We start from the raw sequence: 25,745 nt of genomic DNA, 5'->3' as shown, positions 1-25,745 counted from the left end.
TGGGTGTAATTCAACTATCTTATGACACCCACTCGCAGAGCTGCACCTTTCTTATCCTAGACGAGGTGGCACCTGATATCAGTGTCATAGAAGAGAATGCAGGGTATTGTATATTATTGTGGCTAAATTAAGGGAGCACCATCTGTCACAGTCCACCCTCCAACCACAATGAATCACATTCATTCCACAGTTAAGTCCACTCAATCCTTCCCTCAGGTCATGTTCCATAATAGCATCAGCTTAAAGTTCAGGGTCCCATCCAGGTTAGATGAGGCCTCCTAGGTGTGTTTCTCAGGGACAGGTCTTTGATTGGGGCTTATCTGTTGCTTGTGAGGTCTCTGTAGCTCCTGGCTTCATCCTCTAGGATCTTGTTTCCTCTTCTAAGTCATCCTCCCTTTTCCATAAATAGTAGCCTATGTTTGTAGGCAAATAGATTTCTTAGCTTGATTCTTGCCTATAGAAGTTTTCAGGTCCAAAATTTTTTTTTTGTTTGTACTTCTGTATTTCACCACATATTTGTTGCAGATTTTTATGCCAATTTTTTTTCAAAAAATATGGTGTGACCATTATGTGACGCTTTGTGTATGTGTGTATGTGTGTGTGTGTTGTATTCCTAAAAAATAATTTATTATTAAACTGTCTTTGGTGCAAGATTAGCATACATGGAATACTTGTGAATACATGTTAAATATGTTTTGAGTAGTCAAAATCAATGTACATCATTTCTTGATGACAGTTTAGCAAACATTTTCTCATCTGAAAAATACAGGTAACACGTTAGTTGTTACTGATTTATGTATTATGCTAAAAATATTACACTTGAGAAAATTTACTACAGTGTTGTGAAACATGGATTTAAAAATTTAATCTTCTGTGTCCAAAGATTCTGTACTGTTATCATTGGTTTCCTCATCTGATACTTGGACCTCAGTGCCACTCACCTGAGATGTGTTTACCATCAGTACTGGAGCACTCTAAAACAAACCATGCCAAGTTGGCTTTCTGGAATATACTGACAATGTGGGTGCTGAGAATTCTTGCTCTTGGCTCAAAGTGCACAAGAGGACTAATGCACATCTATGTGTCACTTGTGAATACACTGCTGCTCTATTTACCTTTTAAGTGGCATGACAACAGAATTATACCAATTACAAGATGAAAGGTCCAATTTTGGGACTGAAAAAATAGGTTGTGACAATTTTACAGTGATGACAATTATGTGGTGAAGTATGATTTTTCTGTTTCTTTCAGATCAAGCTCATTAATTAAAAAAAAAACCTTGTGTGTATGTTTGATGTTTCAATTTTAATCCAATCTATCAGACAAAATCATAGAATAGCCTCATCTAGTTTGGACTCCTTGCCCTTAATATCCTTAAAGTCCTATTGTTTAACAGAGATGTTTTGCCAAGCATGCCCTTAAGATTCTTAGAAGGTTTGTTTGTTTAAAGCACTAACTTAAATCTTTCTCAGGTTTTAATAAAACTATTTTACAGTTATACATTTGGCTTAATCTTTAAAGCATGTTTCCTGAAAACACCTTGGATTTGTCCCTTCCCAGAAACCATCTCTTAATTTTGGCATAATTAGTAATCTAAAGTGATTAAGGATGACAAAAAACTGTATATGTACACACATAGGCATGTGCTACCATACCTAGCATAGCATCAATTTTTAATTTTATTAAATAATTAATTTATTTTTTTCTTATTTGGTACTGGGGATTGAATCCAGGGGTGCTTAACCACTGAGTCACATCCCTAGCCCTTTTTTATTTTTTATTTTGAGATAGGGTCTCTCTAAGTTGCTGAGCTGACTTGTACCTTGTGAAGCTCCTGCTTTAGTCCTGAGTTGCTGGAATTACATGTGGGTGCCTCCATACCCAGTATCATCCATTTTTTAAAGGTGGTAAATATCAGCACTGAAATTTCTCTTAAGCCCTAACTTTTGTAAATTTTCAGTGGTTTTTCAAAATGATTGCCTAGCATGTATAACATCCTGGCAATTCCTGGTACTGGAAAAAAAAAAAAGAAAGAAAGAAAGAAATACTAAAATATATCTAAATAATCTAAAAGAAGTCCGGGAATGTAAAATTCAGAGAACATAATAAAATAGTAGACATGAATCCAAGCATATTAATAGTCATATTAAATGTAAATGGGTTAAACACATGGAAACTATTGGATTGGATTAAAAAACCAAGAGCCAACTATATGCTGTATATAATAAATCCACTTCAAATATTATGCTATAAATAGATTATAAATAAAAGAGTTGAAAAAGATAATAAAAATACTAGTAGAAAAAACTAGAGTAACCATATTAATATTAGACAAACTAGACTTTACATCAAGAAGTGTTATCAGTAAAGTAAGAGATGTGACACAATAAAAAACAGGTCACTTCAACAAAAAGCCATAACAAGTGTTTAAAGTATAGGTGCCTAAAATAAAGATTAAAAATAAACTAAGAAAAGCTAACATAACCAAGGGATAAGTAGACAAATTTATAATTATATATATATTTTTAAAAAGTTTTTTAGATATTGATGGACACAATACCTTTATTTTATTTATTTTTATGTGGTGCTGAGGTTCAAACCTAGTGCCTTACTTGTGTTAGGTAAGCGCTCCATCACCAAGCTACAACTCCAGCCCTATAATTATATTTTGAAACTTCAATCTACTCTCCCTATCATCAGTAGAACAAACAGAAAATCAGCAAGGATACAGAAGACTTGAACAACATTTTTAAGCAACTTGATCTAATTAATACTCAGAATACACTCCACTCAAACAGCATCCAAATAAACACTTTTCAAGTACACATGAAAAATTCACCAATACAAATCATATTCTGGGCCACAAAACAAAACTCATCAAATTTTAAAATAGTTGAAGTCATATAAAGTATGTGTCTGACCATAATGGGATTAAACTAGAAATCAGCAACAGAAAGATTTCTAAAAAATCTCTAAAATATTTGGAAATCAAACAATAGGCTTCTAAGTAATTCAAGGAACAAGAAAGAAATCACATTGAAATAAGAAAACATAAATTGAATAAAAATGAAAAAAAATCAATTTGTGGCATACAGCTAAGGAAGTACTTATTAGTTGCTGGCAAATATTTAATAAGAGGTTTTCTGGGGAAAATAGACTTGATTGGCAGTATCTTCCACCTTCTGGGATGTAAATACCCTCATTGCATACAGATTCAAGGCACCACGTGACATGACCGAACACAAAGTTGGGAAGATATGCATGGATCTGACTCTCATGAGTTGGTATAGGCCAGCCTATACCACTACTTTTTGGAAAATTGTAGCATTGAATGTATTAGAAGAGATGAAAACCCTCAAATCATAGTCTAAGCTTGCATCTTTAGGGGGAAAAACACAAAGGAAATCAAAATCAAGCCAAAAAAAAAAAAAGAGATTTTAAGGAGCAGAAATTAGTGCAACCGAGAACAGAAAAAATAATAGGAAAAAGCAGAAAAACTAAGAGTTGGTTCTTTGAAAAGATCATAAAATTGATAGATCTCTAGTCATGACCAAGAAAAAAAAAAGAGACAAGTGACAAATTGCCAATATCAGGAATATAAATGTAGATATCCCTATGGATTCCAATCATATTAAAATGATAATAAGGGATTATTATGAGCAATTTAATATCTATGTATCTGAGAACTTAGATGAAATGAGCTACTTGAAAGACTTAACCTGCCAAACTCACTCAAGAAGACATAGGGTAACTTTTGATTTATTTATTTATTTTTGGTACCAGGGATTGAACCCAGGGATGCTTAACCACTGAGCCACATCCCAGCCCTTTTTAAAAATATTTTATAGAGATAGGGTCTTGCTGAGTTACTCAGGGCCTCACTAAATTGTTGAGACTGTGTTTGAACTCAGGATCCTCCTGCCTCAGCCTCTGAATTCTAGGATTAGAGGTGTGAGCCACAATGCCTGGCCCTAGACATTATAACTTCTATATCTAGCAAAGAAATTGAATTATATGTAGAAAACTTCTAATCATGGAAACCTCAGGTCTAGATGCTTTCACTATTAAACATTCAGGGAAGAAATAATACGGATCCTATACAACCTCCTTTGGAAAACAGGAAATAACACTTCCCCATTCTTTTTATGATTTTGTTTTTAAAGTTTAGTCTTATCCTATTACCAAAGCCAGGGAAAGATATTACAAGAAAGAGCTGGACACGGTGACGCTCGTCTGTAATCCCAATGGCTAAAGAGGCTGAGGCAGGAGGACTCAAGTTCAAAGCCAGCCTCAGTAAAAGCAAGATGCTGGTCTCTAAATAAAATATAAAATAGGGCTGGGGATGTGGCTCACTTGACTTATGTGTTTTGTTTTGTTTTTCCCCAAACTTATTCTCCTTGATATTCTTTTCCCTATCCTCCTTCCTGATCTTTTTTGATGGTTCTGGGGATTGAGCCTAGGGCCTTGTACATACAAGGTAAGCACTCTACCAACTGAGCTATATCCCCAGCCCCTTCTGATCTTCTTTTCCCTAAACTTTTCCCTGATCTTCTCCTCTCTGATCTCCTTCCTGATCTCTCCTCGCTAATCTCATTTTCTCTGAATCACCTCTTTAAACCCGCCCTGTTCTTGCTGATGGTCAGAATCACAGCCCTTGGGACAGAAGCCCCCATGTTTCTCCTTTGCTAGCAAAACAATAAACTGTCTTTTTCCTTTTCCTCAAAACCGTGTCCTCGTTATTAGATTTTCATCAGGGACAAGGACTGAGCTTTCTGCAACACCCTGGTATAAAAAATAAAATAATAAGAAACAAAAGCTGCAAACTAAGATCTTTCACGAACATAGAGGGGAATATCTCTAATGCTATGTTATTAAATTGAAATCACCAGTATATAAAGTGTATAAAAATCATATCTAAGTGGAGTGCATCCTACACAGTGAATGAACAGTTCACCAAACTCAGGCTGTGAGTCAGATTGAGAAAATTAGAAATTATGGAAATAAAGACTCAATTATGGATGGAAGCGGGACATGGTGGGCAAGCAGCTCTGAGGGAGTCTGGCTTAACAAAGAAGGCGGGTCTGCAGGTTTATTTACGTAGATATGAACACCAAAGGGTTTTGGTGTAGAAAGGCTTCTTGAGGTAAACAGGATGAAGTTGAGCAAAACAGCTTGGCTGAGGCTTATCAGTTTACACCCATTGCTTCTACTTCTGGGCAGCTGAGATTTGAATCCAAGGTTTTTGAACTAGTAAATTCCATGGAAAAAACACAGAATTCTTCCTATCAACAGGAGTCACAAATTGCATGCAAATGGGCTCTTCCGTGGCATTCACTGAAGGATTCCCAGAAGTGGCCACTGTCCAGAGTTACATGGTTCAAAGCAATGATTTATTTATTGCTTAAAACAGTGGAATGCATCTTGGAATACAAGGATGATTCTACATTTGAAAATCAATCAATATAATTCACTATCTTAACAGAGTAAAGAGGAAAGGGAACTTCCGCAACCTGATGTTGAAAAGCTACAGCTAAAATTATACTTAATTGTGAAATATTGGATACTTTGTTCCTAACAATGGAAACAGGAAAAAGCTGTTCATTCTCACCATTCCTATGTGACACCATATGGGAAGTCCTAGCCAGTGCATCGTTATAAGGAAAAGGAATAAAAGCTATTCAAATTGGAAAGGAAGAAATAAAATTTTTCCCATTATATTTGCTATGATTGTTGGTAGGGTTTGGATGTATTTCCACCCCCTTAAGTGTTCACATGTTGAGGGCTTGGTTCTCTGTGTGGTGACATTGGGAGGTGGTGGATCTTTTAAGAGGTGAGGCCTAGTTGGGAGGTCTTTGTGTCAATGAGGATGCAGCCCTAAATTAAGGTAGTTCTATGAGATTGTCTTATCACAGCCTTGTTGTGAAAGAGCAAGACTGGCCCTTCCCTGCTCTCAGGCTTTCTGCCTTACAAATGATCTCTCCCTCTTATATGCACTCCCATGATGATGCCATCTACCAGGTGATGCAGCCTTGTGGGGCTTCACCAGTGTTGAGCAGATGGTGGTGCCATGCTCTTGAACCTCAAAAATCTGTGAGCTAAATAAACCTCTTTTTTATATAAAGTTCCCAGCCTCAGGCTGGGGATGTGGCTCAAGTGGTAGCGCGCTCGCCTGGCATTCGCAGGGCGCTGGGATCGATCCTCAGCACCACATAAAAATAAAACAAAGATGTTGTGTCCACCGAAAACTAAAAAAATAAATATTAAAAAAAATTCTCTCTCTTTCTCTCTTTAAAAAAAAAGTTCCCAGCCTCAAGTATTTTATTGTAGCAGCAGAAAATGGACTAATATAATTATTTACATAGAAAACTCAAAGAAAAAAAAGCTCCTAGAACTAATAAGTGAGATTTTTTGAGATTGCAGAATACTTGATCAATATACAAAAATCAAATGCATTTCTATACAGTAGTAATGAATAACTGGGATGTGGAATAAAAGAGTACTATTTACAACCTCACCAAAGAAAGAAAAACTTGGTACAAATCAAATAAAATATGTGCATGATCTGTATGCTGGAAACTAAAATACTAATGAAAGAAATCAAAGACTAAATAAATGGAGAGATAAATCTTATTCATAGATTGGAAAACTCAATTTTGGTAGAAGTCAGTTCTTTACAAATATATCAATATATTCAATATAATCACAATAAAAAAGAACCCAGCAGATTTTTTTTGGGGGGAGGGGACCAGGGATTGAACCCAGGGGTGCTTAACCACTAAGCAACATCCCCAGGCATTTTTTTGTATTTTATTTAGAGACAAGGTCTCTCTGAGTTTCTTAGTGTCTCTCTAAGTTGCTGAGGCCAAACAGAAATTTTTGTTAATAATTTATTTTTGATAGTGGGGATTTAACCCAGAGGTACTTCACCACTGAGCTATATCACCAGTCCTTTTCATTTTTTGAGAATGTCCCCCAAAGTTTCCTGTGTTGAAGGATTGGCCTCCAATGCAGCAATGTACAGAGGTGGGACTTTGGGGAAATGATGGGATCATGAGGGTTTTAACGTACCAGTGGATCAATCCATTGATGGATTCATAATTTGATGGTATTATTAGATGATGGAAACTTTTGAAGGTGAGGCCTCATTGGAGGAATTAGGTGTGTTCTTAAGGGTATATCATTTCTCTGGCCCCTTTCTCTCTGTCTCTCTGATTCCTGATGTCAGTGAGGTGAACCGCTTTGCTCCACCACATCCTCCCTGCCATAATGTTCTGCCTCACCACAGGCCAATCAATGGAGCCAAGTGATTATGGACTGAAATCTCTGAAACTATGAGTCAAAATAAATATTTTCTCTTCTTAGTTGTTTTTCTCAGGTATTTTGTCACAGAAATGGAAGTCTAACTAACAAAGACTCTCAGTATAATTAGTCATTAGCAAAATGTAAGTTAAAATGACAATGGCATATGATTACACATCTATTTGCATGGTGAACTGCACATCTCCAACCCCCTGCCCAAAAACCACCTTTAATTGACAAACTGATGATACCAAGTACCGGCAGGAGTGCAGAGTAACTGGCACTCTCATGCATTTCCAATGAGAGACTAAACGTATAAAAGAACAATGGCCAGAATTATATATAAATATAGAACTTTGTCCTATAACCTTTGTAGTAACCATCCAGGGAAGTCAAATCACACTGTGGCAGAAACCAAACCACAACTTCTGCAGCAATTGGCTCAAAATGGTTAAGACTAGGTCAATAACACTAGAATTTTTGTCCGTGCTTCCACTTAAGACCAACCACAGAAAGCCAAATATTCTCCCCAGATCAGTCACATAGCTTCCCCACACTACAGACCCCAATCAGCTTGTTTTCAGGAAACTTCTACAAGAAGTGGGAAACCCACTCATCTCTCTTCCCCTCCCTGAGATCTAAAATGTTGAGAATTTGTCTTTAGGAGTGGAATCAGATACATATCAATTTCATTTCCCGAATTTGATGAGGTTCCTTTAAGGCCAACCCTAGTGTTTTTTCCTATTTTCTGAGAGAACGAATGTCCTCTCCTTCTCTTATGTGAATTCAGGAAGGCCTTAAGGTCATTTTGAAGCCTGAGTTTTCCAATTTGAGCTTTCTCTGTAAGTTGCTCACTCTAACAAATCCTATTTTTCCAAACTGTATTCCATAGCATGTGGGTGTTTTGTTCATTCTGAAGCTCCTCCAGCCTTAGTGCATATGAACAGAGTGGTCTTTATTCTGACACATGAGAATGTGTTTATTTGAAATCTGATGTCCAATTTCTGAAAAGTCATCATTGAATACCCTCTAAGAACTTTTGGGCAATTACAGAGTTGGAGGCATTCACAACTCCAAGGTCATTTACAATTTCTGACACTGGCTCTTGTAACTTTTTATTAATCTTTTTCTTCTTTCCCTCATGCCTACATTTCTGTGGCATACTCTGACCACAATCCCAAACCCTCTTATTCGTCTCAATCCTGTACTCCTTGAAAACATATTGAGTTTTTGGTTGCAAGTGTTCTTTTTTTTTTTGGTTTGTGGAGGTACTGGGGATTGAACTCAGGGGCACATGATTTGAGCCACGTCCCCAGCCCTATTTTGTATTTTATTTAGAGACAGAGCCTCACTGAGTTTCTTAGCGTTTCCCCATTGCTGAGGCTGGCTTTGAACTTGTGATCCTCCTATCTCAGTCTCCCGAGCCACTGGGATTACTGGTGTGCACCACTGTGCCTGGCTATCGCAAGTATATTTAACCAGAGGTTCCGATGTTTACCTCATGTACTGGAGTCAGCCTCCTGGGAATCCTGTCTCAGTAGAAGAAAGAGTAAAGGCTGATCAATTTTAACCATATCCTATATGTTTCCTGGAAGATTCTAGTCTCATAAGAAGTGAGATACCTAAGAAGTTAGTTAGCACTAAGGGGATTAAACACAGGGCTTTGTGCATGCTAGGCAAGCGATTTACCACGAAGCCACATTTCCAGCTCCAAGAAATCATCTTTTTCAAAACTTGAAATTTTACTTTACAGTCAAGTAGATGATCATGTAGTTGGTAGCTGCTATTAATTGGGGAGGAATATCTGTGTGAGGATTAATTTTGAAAGTGGTCAGTTCATTGTGAATATTTTTGGCTTTACAGAAGCTTGTGAGTTTGGGAATTCAGAAAATAAGTACATGGTCTCTATTAGTTATCCATTGCTGAATTACTATTATCTAAAAACTCAGAGGCATTAGACAACAAACATCACCTCCCACAGTTTGAGGAGTCAAGTGGTTGTAGATCAGGTCTCTTGGTGAGGTTTCAGTTAAGATGTTGGCTGGGACTGCAGTTATCTGGAGGTCTGAAAAGGGCTGGAGGATCTGCTTCCAAGATAACACGCTCACAAGGTTGTTGGTGGAGGCCTCAGTTCTTGGCTGTCTCGTGGCAGAAATGTTCATTTCCTTGCCATGTAGACTTCTCCACAGAGTTTCTTTTTCTTTCTTTTCTTCTCTGCCTCTCTTCCTATTCCTTATTTTCTTCCTTCTTTCCTTTTTTCCCTCCTTTCCTTCTTTTGGTACTGGGGATTTAACCCAAGAGCATTCTGCCACTCAGCTACATCCCCAGCTCTTTTGATTTTTTTTGAGAGGGCCTCACTAAATTGCTGAGGCTGGACTTGAACTTGCAATCCTCCTGCCTCAGCCTCCCAAGTTGTTGAGATTTCATGTGTGTGCCACTGTGCCTGGCTCCACAGAATTTCTTGAGTGTCCTCATGACATGGCAGCTGAGTTCTTCCTCATGAGAGAGAGAGAAAGAGAGGGGAGGTAGGGAGAAGGAAAACAATGTTTTAAAGACTTAGCCTTGGAAGTGACTTCCATCACTTTTGCCATATTCAGACTAACCCTGATAGAATTTTAGAGGAGACTATCTATAAAACAATAAAAATAATATCTCTAATACTATGGATGTTATGTGGTAGGGATCCCTGGGGGCCATTTTGAAGACTGAATGCCCTCGGACTCTCGACTTATGTTCCTCCCATGTGCAAAATAGACTCAACCCCTTTCAAGCTGCACCAAAGTCTGATCCCATTATAGAATCATTACAGAAGCCCAGCATTTCACCATTCAAGTCAGCTTCAGGTATGGCTAAGATTTCCCAGTGTATTTCATTAAGTACAGCATCTCAAGTATAATTCCTCTCCTTCTAAAGACCTATAAATTAAAGGGGAGTCATCTGCCCTCCTCTCCCTAACATGCAATGGTGGAAAAGACATAGGATGACTTTGATAGATATTCCTGGCCAAAAAAGGGAGAATTGGCTCAGGTTTTACCTCTCTGGGTCATAACTGCATCATTATCGAAACTCACTGAGGTTACCCACAAGTCACTGAGTGGCTTTTGGATGTCTTCCCAACTCTTCAATTACACTTTTAATCTGTAAGAAAATTACTGGGTTTGTGTCATAACTATGGATGATAAATTTTGTGACATTTTGATTTTTCTGAATTTAATCTGAAAGAGAAAATTTGAACTTCGCTTTTGGGGCTTTCCTGACAGCCATGTTTGATTATAGTTAATGCCCTTATGATAGTTTTTATAGTCTTACATTTTGCCCAAGATTAAATTTTTGGGAAAAACCCTTCAGGCTTCTTTAAAACTTTACAAATTCATTCCAAATTATATAAGAAACGAGAGTCCTTTCCCCACCTTATCCCCATTCTCTAGAGCTAACCATTGCTAGTTTTTGATGAACACCCTTTCAGGTATTTATTTATACTTATTGTTCACAGTTTATGTTCAACATTGATAAAGTTTTTAATGTCTGAGGATATTTTGTCCATCCTACAATATTCATCTTATTTAATGCTCAGTTTATTAAACATCTCTAAGTAGAAGTTGGAAACCTAAACTTCAAAAAAATATTTACACGTTGCAAACTTCATTGCATTGTGTTAAACAGTTTAAACTGCAATTGCAAATTTAATTTGATGATTCTTTTGAGTACACTTTAAAGGGTACACAAAATAAACACCAATACAATGATTATAAGACTTACTACAACTGTTCTTAAATCTATTTTAAAACATCAACCCTATGGATTTAATTCATGACTTCATTGGTTTTTACTTGTTTTTGTTTTTCCCTAGGAATAAGGTTTCCTTCTTTCCTTCCCTTTCCTTTCCTGATGGTTTCTTGGTATGTTTCCCAGGTTGGCCCTGAACTCCTAGGCTCAAATGATCCTCTTGCCTCATCCTCATGAGTAGCTGCAGACTCCAGGGGTATGCCTTTACGCCTGGCTTAGATTCTTCCTTAAGGTTGCTAAAATATTTCTTTTATTGTTTTCTTCTTGACACTTAAATCTTGTTACTTGTTAAACCTCTAATATCCTCAATCCTCAGATCTTCTAAAGCTCAAAATCACACTTCCTAACAGATTAATTCATGGTTGGGGTACTGAAGCTTGTTTCTCCCAAGGAACTGTCTTTTCCACCTACCTCAATAAACCTTTCAGTGTTTGTATCTTTCACAGAAGTCTTTGTTTCTGCAATCTGTCTTTTCCCTTGAAATGATGCACTCTTTTATTCACTTGGCCAGAGTTGTGGAACCCCTCATTCTCATTGTCCTGTTTTTTTTTTTAATATCTATGTGCTCTTTTTTAAATATTTATTTTTTAGTTGTAGTTGGACACAATACCTTCATTTTATTTATTTTTATGTAGTGCTACGGATTGAACCCAGGATCTCGAGTACTCTACTGCTGAGCCACAACCCCAGCCCACATTATCCTATTTTGTTATTAGTATTAAAAACATATCTAGCCAGGCACAGTGGCACAGGTCTGTTATCCCAGTGATCCAGGTTGAGGCAGGAGGATCGCAAGTTCAAGACCAGCCTTAGCAACTTAGTGAGGCTCTAAGCAACTTAGTGAGACCCTGTCTCAAAATAAAAAGTAAAAAGGGCTGAGGATGTGGCTCAGCGGTAGAGCACCCTTGAGTTCAATCCCCAGTACCAGAAATAACAACAACAACAATAAAACATATGCATGCATTGCTAATGTATTCTCATGACTAATGGGGCATCTATCTAATAGGTTCTTCTCCTGGGAGAGATGGATTGCATTTACCCATAAGTTTCTCTTTAGGAAATTTGACTACCTGTCAACTCAGGATCCCCTTCTCCTTGGTCATGAAGTATAGGCACCAGCACTCGTTAACTGTTTGAACCTCCTTCCCATCTGGTTATCATGTGTAACCACATGTGCTGATCAGTCTTTCCTCTTTTGGGAACAGTTCCAATTTTTTCCAGATCTATTTGGCTCACATACAATTATCTGTTTTTATGTTTTTCTATTTACTAATGGAAATAAACATACATCTCTTAATTACAATGGATGAACTTTGAAGAAATACACCATTCTTTTTTTTCATTAAAACCTGTAAAATGTCAAAAGTCCTAATTATTCACTCTTTTGCATTATGTTATTTTTTGGTAACAGTTTATAACAACTTTTTTCTTTTGAATATTATGAATTCAAGCCTTTTATAAACTATAGCAGACACTCTTTGGCACCTACCTCCCAATCATTAATCCAAACTTCTCGCTTATTGGAGGAGCCCCAAATATGTTTGGGTGTCCATAATTGCTCAATTAAGTTAGGGCTAAGTTCTAACTAAGTCAAGAGAATCACAGTGGTTCCATCTCCTTTGCCCATTTAATGGTTTCAGGCTTGACACTCAGTTTTGGGAAAAGAGATAAGAGGAATGTGATGTTTTCAGATTCAAAATGGAGTCATTTATGTCAAATCCTAACCAAAGAGAGTCAGGAAGCCATGAGCACATTTGCCTGATAACAGGGAATATCCCAAGAGACTCCGGAACTGCAACTTTCTTGCTGAGGCCATTAAAAAAAAAAAAATGTCTGTCCAGTAGTAGCCTATCCAGTCTTGGACTGATACTACTTTTTTTAAAATTAATTTTTGTAGCCAAGGATTATTGTTTCAAAAAGCTTATGTAATAATCCTCATTTGCCTTTAAAAACCTTTGTCTCCCACCCTCCTTCTCTTTCTTTCTTTGTGGTAACTGAACACAGGGGCACTCTGCCGTTGAGCTATAGTGTTAGCACTTTTTATTTATTTTTTGAGACAGGGTCTTGCTAAATTGCCCAGTCTGGCCTCCAAATTGTGGTCCTCCTCCCTCAGCCTCCCGAGTCTCTGGGATTACAGTCTTTGTCTTTCTATGCCCACCTGGTTATTTCTATGAGTTGCTATGACTTGCATATCCAGGATTCAGGAACAGTCCCCTGCTGTTCCTGAATTAACACTGTGTTCTAGAGAGCTGTTTTTTGTTTGTTTGTTTGTTGTGGCTCATTTTGGATTGATGGAAAACAGCTGGATGGTTTCTGAGAAAACTTTCTCGGCTCTTAAAAAGAAAGCATAAAATGGTCCTTCTTTTCCCACTAGATATTGTGTCTATATGGGATTATTGGAACGATAGCAGTTATTACATGGTGCCACCATAACATAATTAAAGAGGTAACCTATTGAGGAACTAACCGATGAAGAATGACAGAATGGAAAGATCAGGGTAAACCCAAAAGAAAGCCCCCTAAAATACCTTGGGTTGCTTGGTGATATTGTTGAACCAGTGACCCAAACAACCCTACAGCCAACCTACCTTATGAACTTCTTATTTCCTAATTTTTCCCAATTGTTTGAATCATTTTGAATTTTTATGTTAGTTGCAATCAAAAGTATTCTGACACACGTATCTATTTTTTTAAAATATTTATTTTTTAATTGTAGTGGGACACAAAGGTATTGTATCTTTTTAAAATTTTTTTAATATTTATTTTTTAGTTGTAGTTGGATATAATACCTTTATTTATTTGTTTTTATGTGGTGCTGAGGATTGAACCCAGGGCCTTGAACATGTTAGGCGAGTGCTCTCCCGCTGAGCTACAACCCCAGCCCCTGTACCTTTTTTTTAAAATGTATTTTTATGTGGTGCTGAGGATTGAACCCAGGGCCTCACACACGCTAGGCTAGTGCTGTATCGCTGAGCCACAACCCCAGCCCCACATATCTATTTTAATGAACCCTATTTATTGTTTTTTTTTTTTTTGCTACTCAAAATATAACAATGTGCCTAGTGGGAGCCCTTATAATTGAACATTAAGACCTCTTAATACTGTCTGTGACTTTTTTGAGAGAACCCTTACCTTTTAACCACAACAGTATGTTCTGGGCTTATTCTATGTTGTTTATACCTGCCAAAAGACATGGAATCAGCTATCCTCCAAGGGTCCAAGTTTCTTTTAGTGGAGAATAATATTGTAGAACAAAATCAGGGCTTTAAGAAGCTGATGTAGGTGGGTTGGGGTGGTGGCTCAGTGGTAGAGCATTTGCCTAGCATGTGTGAGGCACTGGGTTCAATTCTCAGCACCATATATAAATAAATGAATAAAATAAAGGTTCATCAATGTCTAAAAATATTTTTTAAAAAAAGAGAGAAGCTGATGTAGGTAAAAAAAAAGGACCATTATGTCTTTTTGGACCCTGTTAGTAGTGCTAGAGTTGGAAAGGTTAATTTTCCTTATATAAATAGTTGCTACAAGTAAATAAGAAAAAGACCAAAACCCAATAGAAAAATGAAATAGCCAGTTCACAAAAAAGGAAACATAAATAGCTCCTATAATATGAAAAGATGCTCAACTGTAGCCATCAAAAAATGCAAATTAAATTAAAATGGGGGTGCCATTTTTACCTATCAATAGAAGTGGTTATTATCACGCCATTGACATAGGCATTCTCATATCTTGGCTACTGGTGAAAGTGTAAATTTGTACAACTTTCTATGGCAGGAAATTTATCAATTTCTGCCAAAATTACACTTCCTTTTGGCTTATAAATTCTATTTCTAGGATTTCGTATTACAGATATGGTTACACAAAAGAAATGATGTATGCACCAGATTTATTCCTTTCAACAACAAAAAAAGTTACAAAAGATTGTTGATTACTTAAAGTCTACCAATAAGGGACTGGCAGAGTATATACAGCAAAACTGTAGTTACCTTCACAATTAACAAGGAAGTTTTTAATGTTTTAATGCTAATATGAAATGATTTCCTGATTTATGTTGCACTATGGAAAAAACAAAGTGCAGAACAGTGTATAAAATGTGCTACCATGTGCAGGAAAAGAACAAAAATTATAGGTATACATTTGCTTGGGAATGTGCACAGAAGACACTAGCAACAGTGTGAACAGGGTGGATTGGAACTAGCAGAGAGGAAGAACCTAGTGAATATCACTTTGTACATTCTGAATTTTGAATTATGCGAATGTACTTTTGCCAAAAAGTAAATGAATCAGAAAATATGTGTTACCAACATATTTCCATCAACTTCTTTAGTGTTACTAGGTGTGCAGTATTCCATGGCATGGTGGCACCAGTTTATTTTAAATTTGTGTATTATTTACATTGCCTAATAGTTATTTGTTTACCTTATCTCCCCAAAAGGAACAATTTATTTATAATTGATTTTTTCAGCTCAGTGTGTTTCAGAAAATGCTCATTGACATCCTCAAGCCCAGACAGTGTGCTAATGCCAGGGGAGACAAAATTGAATTGTGTGGAGAATGTGGTTCCTGCCTAAGAGGAGCTCACATTAGTGGGAGTTATAGACATATAAATTACCACTATGCATTATGAAGTGTGCAATAATAGGAATATGTACAAGAGGGAAAGTCATAGAGGGAAAGTTGATTTGCTCTGCCTCAGTGAGAGGGGTAGAATTGCCAGGGAAGACTTTGCTGAAAAACTGGAGTTTAATCAGAGTTTGGAAGGATACACAGAATGTTCTAGGAGTAGGTCCTTGGAGAGAAGAGCATGGGGCATTCTGGGGAACTCATGGTTTCAGTCCAATGTGGAGGACCAGGCAATGAGGAAGGAATGCTGTAGGATGAGGAGAAGGAGGGCAGATGGGGATAACATAGGTGTTGAATATCAAGAAAGTTCATATCTGCGGATAACAAGGAAGGCAGACGCTTTTAAGCTCCAAAGTAATGAGCACAAAGGAAGCAAAGTGTACAAAAATTGATCGAATCCTTCAAATGCTGCGGAAGACCATGTCTTCTCGCCCACTACCTCTCCACTGCAACCTTAAGCGCGTCCTGGGATAAGCAATTTGCGAGGAGTTCCTATGTGTTTAGGTGGAGGAGGACTTTCCAGTCTTTCGGATTTGCCCCAAAGTCCACCCTAGGCGCTCACTCTTCTCACTGGGTTTTCCCGGGATTAGGTGTTGATTCCTTCTTGTAGGCTTTCCGCTCAAATCCTCTTCTGCTTCCTCCTCCCATCAAGATAATGGTTTGTACGCCCTGCCCCCAATAGGGCCCCGCCTTTTGGGGACTGGGGCTGAGCTCTAAACTGATAGAACTGGGGGCCCCTGATCATATTCTGGCGAGGTCGGCTGGAGACGTGCCACTGACGACCTGACTTTCGAGAGGGCGGGGTCTCGGGCTCTATTATTTAATGCTTCCACCCTTCTTCGTTCTCAGAACCCGTTAAGCGGCTTTGAGCAAGATGGGTGTCTATCGCGTCCGCGTGTCCACTGGTACCTCTCTCTACGCGGGCTCCGCTAACCAGGTGCAACTGTGGTTGGTCGGCCAGCACGGGGAGGCGGCGCTCGGCGTGCTGCTAAGGCCAGCCAGAGACCAGGTGAGCTGCAGGGAGTCGGGTGGGTGGGCTGCGCCCTTGGCCTGAGATGCGTCAAGTCCAGGTGACTAGGCGCGTCCCAGCCCGCCTCCTCTTTATCCGAGCTGAGCGTGCGAGCCTACGGCTCCCGGGGGTCTGCCGCGTGCAGCGGCCTAGAGGGTTTCTTAGAGGGCTTCAATAACTGTCCTCGCTCCTGGCTTCCTTGGAATTGACTTGGCTCCCCCGCATACCTCATTCCACAGAGTTCTATTGTCACCAAACACTGCGGTCACCGGAGCAGCCGTCTGTCCTGTTTTCCTATTTTTAAAAGCTGCTCTCTCAAATTTTCTCTACTGGTGCTAGATCTCTGATCTTGGGGACTTGGAATGGGGGAAGGGTGGGAGAAAGGAGGCAAGACCTGTGAACTCTCAGTTTCCCGACATTTACTCGGTGTTCTTGCCGTTTCTGTTACTTTTTTTCACCTGCTGACTCCCAAATTCCCATCATCCGTCCAGCTGTCTCCCAACCTTCCAGATCCGGATGCTGGCCCCAAGGATGTTTCAGAGGAATGTGTAGAAAGGAGATGCCCCTCTTTTTCACTATTAACCCTCCCCTGTCTTTTCTCTCTTGGGCATGTCCCCCATCACTGTTCTGATAAATGCCTCACCCCGATCACCAGTGTCTCCTTGACCTTGTGTCACCTTCACCCTCTTAGCTGGCTTCCCCGCCTCTGTTTCTAACCCTTCTGAAGCCAGTCAATTTCTCCCCCAGTATATTCCCGACCTTAAAACAAAATTCCCCTGCTGAAAACATTTGAATGGCTCCCGCTTGTTTTCAGGACCAAATCCAAAACATTGGTTTAACTTTTAAGACTCACCATCGGATCTTGCGCGTCTGGCGCTTTGTGCTCCAGTTCCACGAAGCTGGTGGCCTTCTCCGCCTGCTCTCTCTGTGGACTCTGCCTGGAACACCTTTTCCTTGCCTTTGCCTCGCTCTCACTCCCAGCTGACTAAGCCCTCTCCACCTCAAGGCTTCCGCTTGGATAGAATGTCTTCTGGGAGACCTACCTCCAGGAGGGGCGGGGTGCCTGGCCGCCCTCAGCCTTGGCTGGGGTCTCACCGCTGTAACTATGGGATCGAGCTCCTCTGCCAGCATAACAGTGTGCTCTTCAGCCTGCAGCGCAGGGTTCCCAGTGCCTGATCCTTGCGAGCGCTTGACCCAATCAATGAAATAGGGAGGAAATTAGTAAGGAAAGAGAGCACCTTTCCATCTCTTGTCCTTTACCTTCTCACTGTGGGTTGAGTTATTTGGCATCTCAGAATAGGGTCTTGGGGGCCCCTGCTCAATGTGGACTCCCTTTATCTCGCTCCCCTTTCCCTGAAGTCCGGGGAAAGCAGTCCAGGGAAAGCAAGACCCAGCCCAAGTACACAATCCTGTGGGTCCCACTGATTCTGAACCTCTCAGCATGGATGCTGAATTGTCGCCTACAGGAACAGGAGTTCAAGGTGGAAGTCTCAGAGTACCTGGGGTCCCTGCTGTTTGTGAAAGTGCGCAAAAGGCACCTCATTAAGGATGACAACTGGTTCTGCAACTGGATCTCTGTGCAGGGCCCTGGAGGTGGAGGGACTGAGTACAGGTTCCCTTGTTACCGTTGGGTGCAGGGCAACCACATTTTGAGCCTTGCTGAGGGCACTGGTAAGCACCAGGGACAAGTGTGTGAGAAGGCACAAGAGAGGCTGAAGGTCTGTGTGTGTGTGTGTGCGCGTGCGCAGATGTGGAAGCTAGAACCTGGAGGGTAGGAGTTGTTTGGGAATTGTCAAAACAGAAGGTTACTGGCACAGGTGTCAAGGAGACAGGAGAGGGACATGAAGCTGTAGGGGCCAGCTAGAAGGACCAAGAAGATAGGGATAGGGTCAGGCCCTCAGTGAAGTCATACCATGCCCTCCTTTACTTTCAGGCTGCACAGTGGTTGAAGACTCTCAAGGCCTTTTCAAGAAGCACAGGGAAGAGGAACTGGAGGAGAGAAGGAAGTTGTACAAGTTAGTCTCCTGTAGGGCATGATGTAACATGTGGGGCATGTTGCATCAGAAAAGAGAAAACCTAACTTGCTGGCTGCTACCTGCTTCCTGGTCCTGGGGCCATACATGGCTAGGATGGTGTCTGGCAATCAGCCAGAAGGCATTACTGTAGGTTGTGACAAAAAATCGGACCACCTCTAGGATAGAACACCTCAGAACCCTTCTGCCCTGGTGGACAGCTCGTGTCACCCATTACCATATACCCTGTAGGATGGGTATACACATGAACTCTCCCCACCCTGCTGACCTTTATCCTGATTGGCTCCTGTACATTATATTAGTTGTGTGTGTTTTCCCAATAGACCAGCTCCTGCTTTGACTGGTCTCCCTGATGCATCTGATTGTCCTCTGGCGAGGGACCCTCTCCTTTCTTGACTCGTCCAGTCGGGGCGAGCTCTCCCCATCTCTCCCGCAGGTCGTAGGTTGGGAGGGAATGAGGGCTAAAAACCCCAACAGTCGCCCATCCCCTGACTCATGATGAGTGGTTAATTCTCTGGAATACCAATGCCTGATTTTATTTCTGCCCCCGCAGGTGGGGTAACTGGAAGGCTGGCTTAGTCCTGAATGTGGCTGGGACTAGTTTATCTGACCTCCCTGAAGATGAGCGATTTCTGGAAAACAAGAGAGTTGACTTTGAAGCTTCACTGGCCGTAGGGTGAGACCAAGGGGGCCCTGGTGAGAATCTTGATCTAGTGGAGGCCAATAGGCCTATGTACTGCACTGGACTGACCAGTCCAAGATAGGTGCCCGTGGCTGTAGTGTTTGCGTCTACGACTAAGTGTCTAACTGTTTGCCCTATTCTTCCCTGAAGGCTGGCTGACCTGGCTGTCAAAAGATCTGTGAATATTCTGAGTAACTGGAATGATGTGGATGACTATAACCGGATTTTTTGGTGTGGCTACAGCAAGCTGGCTGGTTAGTCCCACCTACCCCAGTACTTCTCCCTGGACCTTTTATCACCTAGATCCCACCCAGTCTGGGTTAATGAAAGAACCAGGGTTGGGAGACCAGAGGTTTAGATCCCCTGATAAGCTGGGGTCAAATGAGGATGGTTTGGTGGGGGTCAGGAGGACCAGGAGCTCAGGTCTCATAGCATGCTCTACTGCCATTTCCCAGATCGAGTGCGGCAGTCCTGGAAGGAGGATGCCTTCTTTGGGTATCAGTTTCTCAATGGCGCCAACCCCATGCTGCTGAGGCGCTCCATTCAGCTTCCTGAACGCCTAGTGTTTCCTCCAGGGATGGAGGAACTGCAGGCTCAGTTGCAGAAGGAGCTCAAGGTATGAACCCTAAGGAGATCGAACAGTGAAATGGGAGTGGTGTTAGCATCAACTGTGCTGCAGTAGGGTTCACCATGGGCCTGGCTTATGGCTGATTGGCAAGAAGGACTCTTACAGAAATCCTGAGCAATCCTGAGAAGTACAGCTCCATGGCTTTTCTTCCCACATGAGAGTGGTGCAATTGTGAAGGGTCAGGTGTATTAGGTGGGATGGTTGATAGACTGAGTCAAAATGAGGAAATAGGACTGAGCCTTGGTGCTATGGATTCAAGGAGTGTGCAGAACAATCAGGGCCAGAGGATTGTTAATCTGGGATAATTGATAGAGAAAATTCATAGGATTATAGGGTCAAGCAGACTTAGATTTGAATCCTGGCTCTTCTATTTGTAAGCTGTGTGAACTCAGACAAAATACCCAACTTCTCTGATTATCTATTTCATTTTCTATAAAACTGGGAATAATTCAAGTAGAATGTATACGAATTTCATGAGATAATATGCACATAATCCACTACTGGTACAAAGTAGGTGATGAAGACAAGTCAGTTTCCTTCTCTTTCTTCTCCATTTGGGGAATCAGGGTGGGAAGAAGACACCTTATGTTGAGAGAAGCCCTTGCCCTCTCCCCCACCCAGGAAGGCACCTTGTTTGAAGCTGATTTTTACCTACTGGATGGGATCAAGGCCAATGTCATCTGTAATCACCAACAGTACCTGGCTGCCCCTCTGGTCATGCTGAAACTGCAGCCTGATGGGCAACTCTTACCCATGGCCATTCAGGTGAGAGGACTTGGGATTTCTGCTCCTTGTTGGTTGGCCGTCTCAAATCAGCCCCTCATTCAAGTTCACTGAGGACCCACTCTCTGAGACACTGGAGGAGTCATTAAAGGAAGAAATGGGCAAAGTCTTTGATTTTAAGGGTTTTGCAGCCTCATTGGAAATATAGACAATACTAAAGTCAGAGACAGTCTGAAAGGAATCCCTGCAAGAAGGCCAGGACTTAGACAAATGGGAAGAGAGGAAGGACCTTTCCCCAGGGGCAAGATGTGTTGGGCAGAGAGGCCGAGGTAGAGAAGTCAGGAGATTCTCTGTGATTGGAGTGGGTGAATAATATGAGGTGAGAGGATAAAACCTAAGCCAAGCTAAGGAGTAGGGATAAGGGAAGCTGGGGATGGCTGTTGTGAAAGATGTTGTGGGCACCCTAGAGGGGAAGTTGTGTTTAGTGCCAGGTTTGGGGTCTCATGCTGTAGCTCTGGGAGGTGAAGGACTCCCCTGGGGATAGAGACGGAGAGGAAAGATGGATAGGAGTGCAGAGGGAGATTCAACTGGATTCCAAAAGAGGGGAAAAGGGGGTGTCAGTCCATACCAGTAAAGAAGAAAAAAATGCCTGGGTAGGGTTTTGACTTGTCAATTTTGAAGCAATGGGGAAACATTCAAACTGTCTAGCAGGCAGCTGAGAACTGGAGACCCAGTCCTCTGTGCAGAGGTGATGTAGGAAGATCAGAGAGAGGCTGAGGTTTCTGAACAAGACTGTGGGATGAAGGGTTTGATTCCTGTCCACATTGTGGGAACTGAAAGGGGAAGTGGAGGCAGGAGAAGGCTTGGTTTCTGCTGAAGGCTGAGCGCATTGAAGCTTGTCCAACATCAATGCACTGCTCTGAATGGATAAGAGAAGGGTGGTGGTGGGAGAAATGGTAGCTGGAGTGGGAAGATGGAGAAGGACAGGGAAATGTGGAGGAGGAAGGGACAGGTAACATGCAAGAGAGGGGAAATGGTTGGGCACCTGACACTCAGTCCCTCTTCCAACTTTTTCTTCCCACTCTTGTCTTTGCTCCAGCTCCAACTGCCAAAGATCGGATCTATTCCGCCACCGCTTTTCCTGCCCACGGATCCCCCAGTGGTCTGGCTCTTGGCCAAATGCTGGGTCCGTAGCTCTGAATTCCAGCTTCATGAGCTGCAGTCTCATCTTCTGAGAGGACACTTGATGGCTGAGGTCTTTGCTGTGGCCACCATGAGGTGCCTTCCATCAGTACATCCTGTCTTCAAGGTAATACCTTATTCCCAACTCAACTCTCTTGCCTGCTTCTCTTTCCACCTCACTGCACATTCCCGCCTCTGGAGGGGTCCCCGTGTGATATCTCAGTGCTTTGTGAGAACCAGCAACGGAAAACAAGAGAGCTAGGGAGTGGGAGAGGGCCTGTCCTGCATTTTCAATTGCTTTTGTCACCTCCCAGTCCCAAGGGGGCGAACATGTTTCTTGGGGAGAGGAGTAAAAAAATTACTGTTTTTTTTTTATCTATAAAGCACAGATATTCATACGTACAGGCTAATGACTAAAGATTCCATCCATAGGGGACCGTGCAAACAACATAAAAGACTTTCACATAAAAGATTTGAAAAGTTCTAAAATAGTAACATAGGCCAGTTAAAGGGGCTCAAGTCAGCAATTAGGGCAACGCATTCACTCATTCAAAATGGTTATTGGGTGCAAGAATCATTCTAGATGCCAGTGGTAACATCTGGATCAGACAATGTCCTGATCTTTTGGGATTTTCATCTCCAATGAGGGCAGACTATAAAGATTGTGTTGCAATATAGGGGCTGTGACAAGTACGACAGAGGGAATCAGAGCAGGGTGGTGTGATGGTGAGTTTAGATTGGGTGTCAGGAAAGGTTCCCTCAAGGAAGTGACATAAAGGGTGAGAAAACAAGAAGCCAGCCAATGAAATGGTCAAGGGCCCTCGGTGTTCCAGGCTAGTGGGACAGCCTGTGCAGGGACCCTGACATAGAATGATCTTGACTTGTCTGAAGAACAGAAAGAAGGGGAGTGTGGTGGATAAGGGGAGAGGGAAGCAGGAGATTCTGGAGGCAGGTGTGGGTCTTACCTCGAAGGGGACTATTATTCCCCTCAAGGGAGTGTGTGACAATCACTGTGTGTGTGTGTGTGTGTGTGTGTGTGTGTGTGTGAAAAAATATTATCTTCATGTATAAAGCATAGATATTATAGCACAGAAACAGGTACACAGTCTGTTTGTAGCATTAACATTTCTTGGATGAATGTGAGATTAGGAAAAAATGTCTCAAAAATATTCTTATGGGGGTTTTAATAAAAAATTTTGAAGAATATTCACCTAGACTTATGAAAAGAATATGAGAAGAAAAGGAGAGTGATTTCTTTCAGTTATCAAAAAGCACTAAGCCAGTGGTTTGTGGAAGGAGTTAGGCAGTGCAGATTAGTAGCAAACTCTTGGTGTTGAGGGGCCACTGAGCCCCAGGTCTGTGCTTTTCCTGAAGACCTGTTCTTTCCTCCCTTTCCACGCTGGTTTCTGCAGGGTCCTGCTACAGATCTCTTTTGACTTTGCCCTTGCCTGCTTTTCTTCTTTTAGCTTATAGTTCCTCACCTGCGATACACCATGGAAATTAACCTTCGGGCCAGGAATGGGCTGGTCTCAGACTGTGGAATTTTTGACCAGGTATGGGGAAAGAAGGGGGGATTCAGATTCTGGGTTCACTCTCCTTGCTGGCTCTAGCTTCTGACAGCTTGACTTGCCTGTCTCTCCTCAATCCTCAGGTGGTGAGCGTAGGTGGGGGAGGCCATCTGGATCTGCTGAGGCGTGCTGGAGGTCTTCTGACCTATAGCTCATTATGTCCCCCTGATGACTTAGCTGACCGGGGGCTCCTGGAAGTCAAGTCTTCCTACTATGCTCAAGATGCACTGCGGCTCTGGGAAATCATCCGTCGGTAAGGCAAGCAGGGAGGCAGGGCAGGTGGGGTGAGGGTGAGGATGGAGAAGAAGGCTAGGAGAACAGGAGGGCTGTATCTTGGTTGGGGAGCTGGATGCCCTGAATTGGCCATGTGAACAAGGAGCTGAGAGCTTCAGCTCTTCTTGCCCTGACCTCTTGTCTGGCAGGTATGTGGAAGGAATTATGGATCTGTACTATAAGACAGATGTGGCTGTGAGAGTTGACCCTGAGCTGCAGAACTGGTGTCGAGAGATCACTGAAATTGGGCTGCTAGGGGCCCAGGACCAAGGTAATCAGAGTTCCTGTCCTCAGAACTAAGACAAAAGTTATAAGAGACCTCTCCAGAATCCTCTCTTCTTATGTAGAATCTTCCAGAAGCATTTCCAACCCATATAAAATCCAAAAGCCTCCTAGACACAGTAGGAGTAGTGCTAAAAAATGTTTATCAACTGGCTCTCCAGAAAAAAGAGCCCTGCCTGGTAGCATTTGCCCATTTCTGTGACTACCAGCATGCTGAACAGTTGAGAAGTTGACATCTTTGTGAGCCAGCCCCAGCACCCGACTGATTGGGATCCTCCCAGCAGAGGTCCTCCATCCCCTGCCCCGTACCGGCTCTCAGGTCAATTTCCACAGGTCACTGAGAGTTGCTGGCATCCCTCTTTACTACCCTTTTCTCCTCTCTTTGCCTTATCTCTCTCAGTTCTGCTCCTATGCCTGACCCCACAACTTTAACTCTCCCCACTTCTTGTAGGGTTTCCCACCTCTCTCCAGTCTCGGGCCCAGGCTTGCCACTTTGTCACCATGTGCATCTTCACCTGCACTGGGCAGCACTCTTCCATTCACCTGGGCCAGGTACTTAACCTTGACTGTTAACCTGGGCAACCGGGAATTTGTGGCCTTCAGTGGGGGGAGGGAGCTGAATACAGGTGAGCCAAAGGGTTTTCATGCTTAGCAGGCCTTGATTCTAGATTCCTGCTCCTATTTAGTTGGATTGGTTCTCTTGGATCCCTAATGCACCCTGCACCATGAGGCTGCCCCCACCAACTACCAAGGATGCCACTATGGAGACAGTGATGGCCACACTGCCCAGTGTTAATCAGGCTACTCTCCAGATGTCCATCATTTGGCAACTTGGCAGACGCCAGCCCATTATGGTGAGAACCAGATGCCCCGAGGGCCTGGGAAAGGAGGCAAAGGGGGAGGTGTGGTGCCCTGAACGGGGCTCATAGGTTCTAAGCTGTGTTTTCCTCTCCATCCCAGGTGCCTCTGGGCCAGCATGAGGAGGAGTATTTTTCAAGTCCTGGGCCCAAGGCTGTGCTGAAGAGGTTCAGGGAGGAGCTGGCTGTCCTGGACAAGGAAATCGAGGTCCGGAATGAAAACCTAAACATACCCTATGAGTACCTGAGACCCAGCCTGGTGGAAAATAGTGTGGCCATATGAGTGTCCCAAGCTTTTGGTTGTTTTAGCTCTCCTCCGCCCAAACCACAGCCACCCTTCCCAAATGTGACCTTTCCCTTGTCTCTGCCCCTTGGAACATATTTCATTTTAGATGCGTCATCTAGGTGCCTCTATTCTTTCCTCTTTTCCTCCCTCCCTCTCTTCTTTGCTTACCATTCAGATCTCCTCTAGGGCCAATAATAGCCACCTTTTACAAACTATTTCAAGAATATGATAGAATGATAGCATATATATTGCACCACACCTTTTATGAATTGAATTTGATTTTGAACCTAAATTTTAATAACAGCAAAAGATGTTTTACACTAGTGATAGAAAAGAGCTTACACCCAGCTATTTTAAATAAAGTATTGCTAAAAGAATATAAAGCATCAAAAATGTTTTTTCTTTTTTTTTTTACTGGATAGGATTTAGCATGTGTCCTGAAGCCAGACACATACTATAATGCAAACCATTAACACAGAGATTCTAAAAAAAAAAAAAATGTCGACACTCAGGA

General features: G+C 41.8%; 1 protein-coding gene across 1 annotated transcript; it reads left to right on the top strand.

Annotated features, from left to right (window-relative positions):
- The first annotated feature begins 16,582 nt into the window (after window positions 1-16,582).
- On the top strand, window positions 16,583-25,538 carry Alox15 (arachidonate 15-lipoxygenase). Its single transcript, XM_046425058.1, has 14 exons — window positions 16,583-16,717; window positions 18,184-18,388; window positions 18,651-18,732; window positions 19,304-19,426; window positions 19,583-19,686; window positions 19,888-20,048; window positions 20,682-20,825; window positions 21,883-22,092; window positions 23,432-23,518; window positions 23,617-23,786; window positions 23,956-24,077; window positions 24,540-24,640; window positions 24,775-24,942; window positions 25,049-25,538. The coding sequence occupies exons 1-14, from the start codon at window positions 16,583-16,585 to the stop codon at window positions 25,226-25,228; spliced, it is 1,992 nt and encodes a 663-aa protein (XP_046281014.1). The 3' UTR covers window positions 25,229-25,538.
- The last annotated feature ends 207 nt before the right edge of the window (window positions 25,539-25,745 follow it).

Source organism: Marmota monax, unplaced genomic scaffold, assembly GCF_021218885.2.
Source record: "Marmota monax isolate L192 unplaced genomic scaffold, Marmota_monax_Labrador192_F-V1.1 WCK01_AAM20220418_F8-fsc00218, whole genome shotgun sequence".
Taxonomy (NCBI): domain Eukaryota; kingdom Metazoa; phylum Chordata; class Mammalia; order Rodentia; family Sciuridae; genus Marmota; species Marmota monax.
The sequence above is the reverse complement of the archived record's forward strand: the minus strand, read 5'-3'. Positions and strand labels throughout refer to the sequence as shown.